The sequence below is a fragment of the Mugil cephalus genome, chromosome 15 (assembly GCF_022458985.1).
Source record: "Mugil cephalus isolate CIBA_MC_2020 chromosome 15, CIBA_Mcephalus_1.1, whole genome shotgun sequence".
Lineage (NCBI taxonomy): Eukaryota > Metazoa > Chordata > Actinopteri > Mugiliformes > Mugilidae > Mugil > Mugil cephalus.
This window is the reverse complement of record NC_061784.1, coordinates 4,384,821-4,397,242: the sequence shown is the minus strand read 5'-3', so window position 1 is coordinate 4,397,242 and position 12,422 is coordinate 4,384,821. Positions and strand designations below refer to the sequence as shown.

Sequence of the window (12,422 nt, the reverse complement as noted above, 5' to 3'; positions counted from 1 at the left end):
TTTCTGCAGTTGTCTTCATATTATTAATGTTTTGGGTTTTTCCTTTTTGTGAAGTTGCTGCACAGTGCACTCTAAAAGTTCCCTCCAATCTTACCTAGATAAGGTGCCACACACTGTGCTTGAACTCCAGAAGAGCTTAATGAACACTGTAAAGGTTAAACTGGAATTACATTGAGGATTCCAAACGCCAGCGAGGATCCAAGTCTGTCCGGATGTTAGGAGCGATCCTTTAAGTTAATTTAACTTAATGCACCTTTAATTCATGTAATCCTATTGCTTTGTCACATTAAATCAGCAAGGTTACAGTCTTTGACCCGTTACGTCTCTATGCTGATTCTGTCAGAACACATGCTCTGGTTGAGCACATTTTACACAATCTCTAAGGTCCAACTGCCATATTCTTCTTCCTCCAGTCACAGCCTCACACTAGTTAATCGCTCATGAACTTCACATGACGAGATCCCATCCTCAAGCTCCAGTCCTCACCACCCCCACCATCATTTTAGATCACACTGAGAGCAATGGGAGGCAGTTTATTTTAATTCTGACGTTACCTTCTTCTCAGTACACTGTCCACAAACAAAACGAACACACATTAATAAATGCAACGTTTATGTTAAATATTGCTGCTTTATTTGCTGTATCTTTCAAAGTTTCACAAAAAAAAAAAAAGGAAAAAGGGTTTCTGTACTACGCTGCCGCTCCCGTGTTCCCTGCCAAGGTGGTGGTAGTCGAGTGCTAAAGGTGAACGAGCAAGGCTGCTGTCGTCTGCACTTCATTCAGTATGCATGAGTGCGGCTCACTGCTTGCTAGGGCGATTCCCAAAACACCTTCTTCTTGTGACGGCAAAGCTGCACGGAAGTTGCTAAGCCCTTATGTTCACTATGTCTTCCCAAAAAGCTGAAAAACTAATTTTTAACAAATGCATATATTGCATATGTGACCCCCAAAACTGTTGAGAGTGGCTGCAGCAGATTCCTGGTACAACACAGAATCCTTTATTGTTATATAGATGTGCATCGACATATAGACAGACATGTAGATGTACACCTTTGGATATGTACGAGATCAGAGGGTTCTTTAGTATCCTAAAATAAAAGCATTATGTCTAAGTAGCCATGGTTGTAACAAGAATCCTTTAGTCCAGGCACATGGAAAAATAAGGACAAACTCTACATTTTAGCTGCGCTCGAAACTACTGGCACAGTGTAAACTGGCAACGGTTCACACATTAGACTGGACAGTATAGCATTGTTCATTGATGACGGGGAGAAAAATGAGCTCCTTGAACGTCTTCAAAGGGAGAGCAGTGAAATCCTGCAGTAAAGCTAAGGTCATTGGTGTGGTGGGGCACGGTGACTAAAAAGTCATCGGTAATTCATGCAAGCAAACAAATGTAGGTAGCTGTATATAAAAGAAATGATTCACTCTTCACTCGCTGGCATGAGCTGAAATCTGTCAAGGCAGCATGGGAAACTTTCTAGGCTCACTAGTTTCCTCGTGTCATGTGTCTTCCAGAGATGTGCTGCTGAGTGGGAGTACTTTCCTCAAAGATTTTTTTTAATGTTTTTTTTTTTTTTTAATCTTATTTATGAATACAATTGCATCAGTCTGACATAGTTTGACATATATATAGCTATCAATGGTTATCCAAAATAACTAATGATTTCTATTTATTTTAACAAGAAACATGGTATAAATACATGGAAATGAGGTTTATTGTCCATAAATAGAGGTGTAAAAGAAGTTGAGCATTTTTTGGTATCGAGTTGTAATGCTAAAAATATGTAACACAGACATGTGTTTTCATTTTACACTTTATGTTTTATAGGCAGTCAAATCAGACCGCGGGACAATGGCTGTGACTATTTGCTGGTATTAAAGAAAAAAAAATAGTTACAGTGACATACACCAGTTTGTGTCGCTGATCATAACCATAGTGAGAATAATTCGGAATTTCTGCATCTTTTTTCCCCCTCAAAAATGATTTGTCATTTTATGTAAATCAGGTCTATCATACTGTACATTCCAAAAATACTAAAAATGCCATATATGTACCACATAAAAAAAATAAAAATGTGGTGATCATTTTACATCAAAATACTTCGGGTCAAATTGTCAAGGGAGAATAAACAAGGTGAGAGTTAAGGTTGACAGAGCGTTGAGATCAGACAATTATTTTAGAAAAAGAATATTGTTTTAGGAATACTGTTTTCTACTAGAAGTACTGCCAGTGCTTTACAATAATCATTCAGCCATGAAAAGTCGCTCGCTTCTCATAATAAAATGTGGACAAATATCTGGCTCTCAAACATAGGCCAGTTTGACTGCACAATGACCTGACCTAATAAATAAACATTTTATAGCATTTGATTTATTTTCATTGTGATTTATTTATTTGCAGTAAATGGATAAAACATTTTAATGGCTGAAAGATATTTTTGTGAATCATGAAATATCTTTTGAGAAGATCATTCAAATGTCTAACGGTAAAATCTCTGTGGTAAAATGTTTAATTAAATCAATGTTTAAAACAATATTATGATTAAAATATGCCCATTAGAAAATGATCTGACACTCATTGCTAAAGTGTTTCTTTTCCACTGTAGCTAAAAAAAAAGTCTATCCTCTCAGGAGGACAATTGATCTGAAAAGCACTCCTCCTGCACTGGGCGCCTCTCAAACCTCTGTGGTGTGCATTTTCTCCTTGGCTGAGCGTAATTTCCCACTGAAAGAACATCTCCACTGGCTCACAAATGCAAAGAGGGGGTCAACTGCAAAGTTTTACAATCGAAGGGAAACTTCCCCTCCCGGCAGTTGTGAAGACCCCTAGGAGGTTGGTGGGGGAGAGGTCATCAGGCGCGTTAGAAAATAATACTCCAGTCATTAACATCCTGCCTACTCTTCTGCCTCCTCTTCAGGCCCATCTGACTGGGCAGAGATTGTATGGATATTGGTTGAATGCCGCTCACACTTCATACTGCGCAGAAGCTTAGAGATTAATATTCCACACAAGAGAACGTAGTACTTTTTCTGGATTTTTAAATTAATTATTATCCTTTGCATGACATAATGTCAAAGTGACATGATGCATCAGAGATATGCTGGAAGAATACACAGTATCTTGGCACTCTCTAGTCCTGAGGTAAAAATGGCAACACAGATGGCTTAAATAGATGAGACAGTCAGCTGTAGCACACAATATGAATAATTCAACTGAGAGAGATACCATAGAAAAGGCTGTTATTGTGGGTAATGTAGAAACATGTATCTGATGAAGAAATGTGTGCAGATATTTCACAGGCCTCACGAATCCAACTATAAATAAATATCAAGGGTGATTATATGTGAAACCTATGTTAAGTTGGAGAAAATATAAATGTTATATAAAGGGTATTTTTTAAGAAAAGAGGAATGGAACAAATGATTTATTGTTATGCTGAACAGAAAAGTAACAATATTCAAAAACCAGCCATGACGAGATTGATTGCTAATGTGGAAAGTATGTTTTCATGCCGTCTGCGTACTTCACAGGCTGTTCTGTTGAAACTGGATTGATAGCGAATGCTTAGCTATTATAAAAATGTGATCTTCAACCAAAGAAACAAAGAGGTGTTGATCCAGGGACAAACTACATTGAGAGATGACAGGCCTCTGAAGCCATCTAGTGGATCGCAGCTGCAATGACACCAAAATCCTCTGACCGTTTTGGGGGTTAGGGTTAGAAACTGGGATTGACAAATAACTCCAATATAAATTAAACACTTTATAGTTTATGTCACGGATCTGGTTTAATTTAGCTTGAGTTGTTGTTGTGTGACTTTGCCAAAAGGTAAAAATGTACCTTAAATGCACCAAATTACATATCTTCTAATTGACACATTTAGTTTGTGCATCTATACAATAAGAGGTGTCCTGATTGTAAAAATCAAGGTGTGATTATGATAAACCAGCAAGTTGGGTAACATAAATGTCAAATCTGTGGAGTATTTTTTAAGAAAGTGGCTTGAATGATTTGGTTTTACTAAATCTTTGTGGATACAGTGTATACAATATTCAAGACCGAGAGATGATTGCTGTGCAAACGTTGTCAGCAGAAACCTCTGGATATCCAGTCCCTGTTCTTCAGGTAAATCTGCTCCTTTCTTGCTATACACAAAGAATTTTGCAAAAAAAAAGTATTGCCTGTGAAATGATTAAAAGAAAATTTCAAGCAAGATTTTTAATAGTGGGACAAATTGGAAAATCTCTGATTTAAAATGCCGATTGTAGAATGGATTGTGGTATTTAAAAAATTGCAATTGAAATATATAAGTTGTTTTTAAATATTTTGAATTGCTGCTCATGTAACTTTATATATTTTTCTTTTAGTAGCTTAAGCCTATTAACATTTTTAAATTTTACTTGAAAGCTAGTGTGTCTCATGTTGGTTCCCCATGTGAACTCATGACCAGAAAATAAAGACCGAAACTGAATTTGTTACTAATGAAAAACTGAAATCACGTGTTTTAAAGTGCCTTTCTATGGTTTTGCGAACTTTTTCGATTCGAGCTTGTCTGGAGGGGATGATCTTTCAAGGAGTCCAAATACCTGATGGACTAAAGATAAGTGCCACTTCAGGTCCGCCCCTCACGCCCACAAAATTTTGTGTTAATCATTGTATCTAAAGAAATCCTTTCTAGTACTGATTTAATAGAATAGTTTAGTAGAAGTTTTGTGCGTCCTAGTTATTAATGAATATTCATTTGACTAACATGCATAAAGCAATGGCAGTTGACCGATTGATGTTAGATCCTAAATTTAATAACAAGTTCATTTCAATACATGTCTTGTAACTTAAATTTAATAACACTACACTAAGTATTGTGTTTACTTATAGAATGTGAAACACTTATGGATAAATATAAGCAGTTAACACTAATACAAAAAATCATACACAGATAAATGAATATCACAAGTCTATAAATTATTCTCACAAAAAATATTGAAGTATCTGAACGAGGTGTGTATAGTTGTGAACAGCAAATCCATCATAATATAAACAGTAAAGTTTACATAACTTTCAACTACAGAAATAGCTCTAATTCACATTTTCTGTCGGTGTGCTGTGGCGCAGCTTATTCATTTTTTTCAATCTGCAATTTGAATTTGGCCCAAAGTAGTCATCTATTATGTCTGCTACTTTTGAATCGACAGTCCCAGCTCCACATATATTTTAGCTTGTCACTGGACGTTGAAGTCCTTTCTAATAACGCATTTTATAGGAACTGTGTGGAAGCAACTCCAGAGAAACCTGCCGCGCAACAACTACATCCCCATCTCCCTCTTCGAGCCTAATGATCTGCCGCGTAAAGCCTACTGTCTCTGATGCGAGCGTGACTCATCTGGTGATTATTTTTTTTTTTCTTTCCTCATCACTGGAAACAGAGATGTCTGGCAGACACGGGTAGTTTATTGATCTGGCTCGAATCATCTTTTTTTTTCAGGATTACGTGTCAGTTTATCTCCAGCGGTAAGTTGAACTTGGATGTTTATCTCGGATCATGCTAGGGGAGTGTTGGGCAAGTGCTGCTGCAGCAGAGTACAGTGCACCGGTGTCGGCAGTGCGCTCAGCACTACTGTATTAGTGTCGTATTAAGTTGTTTACCGTAAGCTAGCGTTAAAAGGCTCAGCGAAAAGTGCTTATGCGTGAAGCTAACCTAGCTACTGGGTTAACGAAACCTGCGACTCGGTTTAGTTTCGCAGAATACGTTTGTGCGCTACGTTTAGGTTCTGTGCTTGTTACCTGGGCTCTACATGCGACCGTTGCTGCAGTCCTAGGTGTTTTTTCCCGCTCCTTTGAGCTGTCCTTATCCTGAGTCTCGGCTTGTTTTTCTGGTCCCGCAAGCAGCTATCGATAGGTAAGGTGTGCCTTTAGCCAAGGTCCACCCTGAGTTCGCTTACCCTGATATGTCAGAAATTCGCAGGGGAAAGTTGAGCAATAGGATAGTTAGTGACACTTCTCGTCTGTCAGAATGGGAATTGCAAGTAAACTACAGGTTAAAGAAGTCTGATGTACGAAATGGATGGTGTTGTTAATTAACGGTTGAACAGTGCCTTGAAATGGATTTATCAGTCAGTTATCTCAACCATTAACTGCACCGGTTCATTGGCACAAAGTGTAACTCACCGGACAGAATTTTTAACAAAAGGTTAGAGTTCAACTCAGCATTACTTCCTTTAAATGTATAACTGCGTGGCCTTTTTTACATCCAAATACCACTATCATATGCCTTTTTTTATTTTAATATATATTCATATATGTTTTCCCTTTAACAGTCCCTCATTGGGAAAAAAGACTCTGTGCATTTATTCTATAAAAGAGTAGTCTAGTTGGCCTTATTCAACGCCTTTTGGAAAGAGTAGTGAGTAAACTCAGAGCTTGATGTAGAGGAGATGCACTTGGCTCCACTTGGAGCCACAAATTATTGAGGGTTCAGACCAGACGATTTGAACCCTGTGGCCTCAACCTCTGACCCATACAGCGTGTGCAGCCAGTGGTTTTGTGTCTTTCAGCAACACTGTCGCCACCTGCACAGAATGTATTAAAGATCCACGTGCGGTGTTGCAATATCGGTTGCCTTATCAAGAAACTTATGTTTATGTAACACACTTTTGCAACATGACAAATAGCATCCCATTCTGTCCAAAGCAATCTCATGTCGTGTACCCTGATATTTGGACTCTGCACCTCCTCTATAACTGTCGCCGCCACCATTCTGTCTCTTGTCAGTGCTCGCAGCCTGTTCGTGTCGTCCGGCCATGGCACAGCAGGACGGTGCTGCCAAGAAGAACCCCGCTGTGGCGGCGCTGCACTCTCACTTCCTCGTGGGATCGGTGTCGGAGGAAAACTCCGAGGATGAGAACCAAGGGAAGCTGGACCTGCAGCTGGAGGAGAAGGACACCCGCTCCTTGTCGCCGTCCTCTGGCAGCTCCGACAGCACCTTTGAAATGGGCTTCGACCACATTGATGGCCCCATGCACAATCTAAGGTTAGAACCCACGCCAGCTCATTCTGTCCATGTACATTTACAATTTTTGCACATATCACACTAAAGTAACTGAATCCTAACATTTGGATTATAGTTTGACTTATAAGTGGGAACTGGACAACTTGGATGAAGGTGGTATAGTAATGCATTAAATAAAGTTGCGAAGTGAATCCGTGGCCCAAAATGACACAGTGCATGCTCTGTTCAAACTGTGTGCTATGACTGGCCCCGTCTTTGCAGCAATTGTGAAAGATGTGGTCTCTGCAGTTGCACACTGCTGAAAGCTGTCTCTGTGTGAGTGTGTGGGGTTGTCCTGGAGAGCAGGCACAGACTTCAAACTGGTTTGGAGAAGCTGTAAAACGTTCACGCAGGCATCCAGCTATTCACTGCTTATGGAACTTGGGTAAAAGCTTTTGGCAGTTGTAAATCTCTCTGCCAACCCTTGTCTTTAACTAGGCTCCCTCAACGTATCAGTTGTGTCATTTGAATAGACGTGGGCTTGCAAATTACATTCTCCTCCAACGTCTAACATGAAACTTTGGCATAAGGCCTTGAAACTCAAACAAGTTAGACTTGATGATGAACTCTTTTTCTGCCTTTCAGTTGATTTTAAAAAAGATCTTATATTTTTATCCTTATTTACTGTATATTTTTGTTCACATATAACTTATAAGTATTGCTGTAATGTGCAGCCATTCCTGCCTACATTTTCCTTTTTCATTTTTGCCTGCTTACTTACTCTGGAAGTCAGGAAGGCAAGAGAAGTTGGGGATTGACTGAAAGAAGATGGGGTGGTAGAAAAACCCGATGAGGTCGTCTGACTTCCCCAACCCAAGAATATCCTCTCTCACAATACGGAGCAAACTCTCACAGCCATGCATCTGGACTGAAATTAGATTCCCCCTTACAGCGGAGAACTAATTTGACCCATCATGGTAAACGCTACAGTGATGTAACATTGCAGTATGAGGCCACAGAAACCAGCCAGCCAAACGAGCCCAGTCTGTGCCACACCCTACAGCTGATAGTCCTGTCCCTCCCCCTGTACCACTCTCTTTCCTCATGGTTCCTTCTGGGGAGGAGCTTCAGTCACAAAGCTCTGCAAGTTCTGTTGGAGGCTCTTGCCCAAACATGTAAACATGTATAATGTTCAAGTACTTGTGCTCAATATGTACTATTGTGTCACTACTTATATTATAAGCATACTGCCAAAGAGGTAAATATTGGAATATTGAAGGAAATATTCCAGTGTTTACCTCCTTGGCGGTTCTGTTCTGGCAAATCATTCATGTTTTGTTTGACATCTACCATTATCATAAATTCTTACTCATAGTTAGAAGTTTATAGTAATTTTTGCAACTCACCCACATGCTATAAAGTTTAGGATATAAGACTGTGATCAAATCCTAGGTTAGATTGTGTTCTTTTCAGTGTGAGTTAATGGGAGAGTGTGATTTAATTTTACTTTTACTCATTTTAAGGTCATCTCAGATTTTATGTCCTCTGATTATATTTTTTTTTATCAAAAGTAGTATTCTAAAGTATTGACACATAATCTCGGTTTTAAATCAATTTGAATAGCATTTAAGAATACAGGTGACCGCATGCCACAGACAAGTGCTAATTTGAGACTTTTGTTTACTTTACATTTATAATATTTTATGCATGCGTTAACTACTATAACAATCATAAATCACTTCTTTCGCTCATGTATAGTGAATCAATGTGTGTAATTTCATCAATATGTGGGCAAATCACCCTGAAACAATAAGTAGGACATGTGGGGGGTCATTGGGGAATTTTTCCCCTTTAAAAGATCATGTATTTTTGATGCTGAGGACTTGATGTCCAGGAACTCGGAGATGGGAAGGATTATACGGTAGGTTCAGAGACTCTGGCGTCTTGAAATGAACTGTGATAATGTGTAGACATATTGTACTGAAACCACAACTTTCTGAGACCTGTGAGTGTCTCTAAAATGTCAAGCTATCAGATTAGGAAAAGGGACACTATGTCCCAGTGTCCCTGTGATAATATCATTGTTTACACCACTATTTTGGCTTAAACTGATCTCTAGTTTGGTCTAATAAACCCTTTTCTATCCTGAGCAGAAAAAGGAAATAGTTGAAACACATATGGCAGTTAAACAGCTAGTGTACCCGACACTTCCTGTTCTTTGTAAATCTTTAGGTGTTATGAAATAGCAATTATATGCATCCATTGTATCTCTTAAATCAGATCAAGTATGTCAGGACTGCACCTGGTGAAACAAGGAAGAGATCGCCGACGCATTGATCTCCAGCGGGACTTCACTGTCGCTTCTCCTGCTGAGTTTGTCACTCGCTTTGGTGGCAACAAGGTCATTGAAAAGGTAGGATGTCTTTTATTGCTTTCTTATTAAGAGGCAAAGTACAGTCTGTGCTTTTTGGACTTGAATATCAACATTCAGTGGAATCTCTTTGATAATGAGAACAGTAATAAAATAAAGGCACACCACAGCCATGAGATGGTAAGACCAGTATGGTAACAAGTAATTATTCACACAGATACCAGATTATCTCACTTTATCTCAGAAACAGGAGGGAACTAGACTTGCTTGATTTTCAAGAAGTTCTGAACTGAAGAAGCCTTTCAGATGAGAGGTGAAACTCAAGTTACTTTTGTTTTAGCCAATACATCATCAGTCAAAAGTTTGGACACACGTTCTCATTTAATTCAATGAAACCAAGACGTGGTCTAAGAATCTTCACAGACAAACATCAGTACCTCACTATTCTGTTGAGGCAAATTTGCAGATTGTCCCACTTTATTAAAGACAGGTCCCGCTCCATAACCCTGCAAAATGTATTACAGTTCCAGCTTGTGCTGGCAAGACAATCAAAGGACACAATATAATTAAATCATGTGACTTCACTTCTGTGATCAGTCCAGCTCAACAACAGTAGCTCAACTGTTTATTTTTATCTAGGTGCTTATTGCCAACAATGGAATTGCAGCGGTCAAATGCATGCGATCCATCCGCCGCTGGGCCTATGAGATGTTTCGCAATGAAAGGGCAATCCGTTTTGTCGTCATGGTGACCCCAGAAGACCTGAAAGCCAATGCAGGTGAGCTTTAGCATGATTTCTCTGAACATTGTAACTGATTGTAGCATCCATAGCTAAGGTTCCTGAGACTGAAGCAAGAGACTTGTGCAGAGCATCCATCGTAGCCCTCTTTATGTACTTTAAACAATGGTGCCTGGAACTCAGCTGCTCACATTGAGGTTGGAGCTAATAAATGCTGAACAACATCTACTTGTAGTAAAATCAGCGCAATGCAGAAAAGAAAACATTTACCAGAGTAGATGTGTGTACGGTCGCTGAACTGACTGGCAGAAGGTGGTGATTTTCTGAATTTTCATTGTTTTTACATGGAGAATTAGTTTATACTGGACAATATGAGATATTATTCAGTGCCTCAAATAATCAGAAAGACAATAGACTGAGTTGTTGCAGTATAGCAAATGTGAATATGATTTGGGGAAAATGAGGTTGTGTTTGCTGGAAAGGTAAATCGCTTTATCTCACTCTCTCTGTTTGATGGTAAATACCTAGTCCTGCCTATTTACAGGAAAAGTTGATAAATATAGTTGGAAACTATCTGTGCTCAAGCAGGGATTAGATGACTGTAGGTTTTAAAGTAATTTTACAAATACAATTTTTTTGGTGTTTCACAGAGTACATCAAAATGGCAGATCATTACGTACCTGTACCCGGAGGCACTAATAACAACAACTATGCCAACGTGGAGCTCATTCTTGACATTGCAAAACGCATACCTGTGCAGGTACCCCCATACTATCCCTCAGTCCACTATTATACAGGCATTCTACTGCAATCATCATTGTAGTATTGACTGAATATCTGCTGTTGTATTGTTTTGTGTATTGTAGGCAGTGTGGGCTGGATGGGGTCATGCCTCAGAGAACCCCAAACTCCCAGAGCTCCTTCATAAGAATGGCATTGCTTTCATGGGTAAGAGAAGTGGTCATGTTGTTGACCTTCTTATCTTATTTTTGCTACCCTTTTATTAAATGAATGAAAGTTTAAACTTTGTTTATTTTATTTAAGGTCCTCCAAGTCAGGCTATGTGGGCTCTTGGAGACAAAATTGCGTCGTCGATTGTGGCTCAGACGGCTGGCATTCCAACACTGCCATGGAGCGGAGCAGGTAGGTCATAGGTTGTGTACTCCAACTCCCACAAAAAAATGCCACATATTGTCTGTATTACGCTCTGTGTGCTCTCGATATTGGTTTGAGCATTGTCTTCTGGATGTGTTTGTATGTCTTGCAAATGACCAGTATTTCAAGTCTGATTCCTGAGATCAGAAAAGCTTGAATGTCTTAGTATGTTATCTATTTGTCTCACTCAGGCCTAACAGTGGAATGGACAGAGAGCAACCAAAAGAAGAAAATCATCAACGTTCCTCATGACGTGTATGAGCTTGGCTGCATCCATGATGTAGAGGATGGGATGAAAGTAAGCGAGTCATGTAACTGTTCATATTGCCAAATAAATGTAGTTTTTGGTATACCGTGTGTACTTGAATGTTTGCTGGAAGCTATGTATGTTTATTTTCCCAGGCTGCGGAAAAAGTCGGCTACCCTGTAATGGTGAAGGCCTCAGAAGGTGGAGGTGGAAAAGGTATTCGTAAAGTCAACTCTGTCGATGACTTTCCTAACCTTTTCAGACAGGTACGTGCTCATTTGTGTATTTGTGTACCTAATTTGTTTTGCCGATGCTTTTTCTTCGCATTTTGTGACGCCAGGGTTTCCCATTGTCGTTTATGGTCTAGGTCCAGGCAGAAGTTCCAGGATCACCCATTTTTGTCATGCAGCTAGCCAAGCATGCCCGCCACTTGGAGGTTCAGATTTTGGCTGATCAATACGGCAATGCCATATCCCTGTTTGGCAGAGACTGTTCTGTACAGAGGCGTCATCAGAAGATTATAGAGGAGGCTCCTGCTACCATTGCTACTTCTGATGTGTTTGAGGATATGGAAAAGGTATATCCCATCTGGTAGTGTCGTACTGATGTAGCTAATAATTAGAGATCGAAACCAACAAATTTCTGCTTCGATGTGAACAATCATTCTCTTTCCTCAGTGTGCAGTGAAGCTGGCTAAGATGGTGGGATACGTCAGTGCAGGCACAGTGGAGTACCTCTACAGCCAGGATGGCAGCTTCTACTTCTTGGAGCTCAACCCTCGTCTGCAGGTGGAACACCCATGTACTGAGATGGTGGCTGATGTCAACTTGCCTGCCGCCCAACTGCAGGTCAGTTTTACTCACAAGTTTGCACTGCACCACAAATCAGACTGACATACAGTGTGCTGGAGTCTGAGGGTGT

The 12,422-nt window shown here is 39.7% G+C and overlaps 1 protein-coding gene across 10 annotated transcripts in view; it reads left to right on the top strand.

The window, feature by feature from the left end:
• Window positions 1-5,373: 5,373 nt before the first annotated feature.
• acaca (acetyl-CoA carboxylase alpha) overlaps window positions 5,374-12,422 on the top strand; it is a 31,587-nt gene continuing 24,538 nt past the window's right edge. For all 10 annotated transcript variants that reach the window (XM_047606214.1, XM_047606211.1, XM_047606213.1 and 7 more), the window contains exons 1-11: window positions 5,374-5,512; window positions 6,773-7,031; window positions 9,270-9,402; window positions 10,000-10,138; window positions 10,750-10,859; window positions 10,966-11,047; window positions 11,144-11,242; window positions 11,446-11,552; window positions 11,657-11,767; window positions 11,869-12,078; window positions 12,179-12,349. In XM_047606214.1, coding sequence (XP_047462170.1) covers window positions 6,802-7,031; window positions 9,270-9,402; window positions 10,000-10,138; window positions 10,750-10,859; window positions 10,966-11,047; window positions 11,144-11,242; window positions 11,446-11,552; window positions 11,657-11,767; window positions 11,869-12,078; window positions 12,179-12,349 — 1,392 coding nt within the window. In that variant the 5' untranslated portion in view covers window positions 5,374-5,512; window positions 6,773-6,801. The remainder of the gene's footprint in view (window positions 5,513-6,772; window positions 7,032-9,269; window positions 9,403-9,999; window positions 10,139-10,749; window positions 10,860-10,965; window positions 11,048-11,143; window positions 11,243-11,445; window positions 11,553-11,656; window positions 11,768-11,868; window positions 12,079-12,178; window positions 12,350-12,422) is intronic.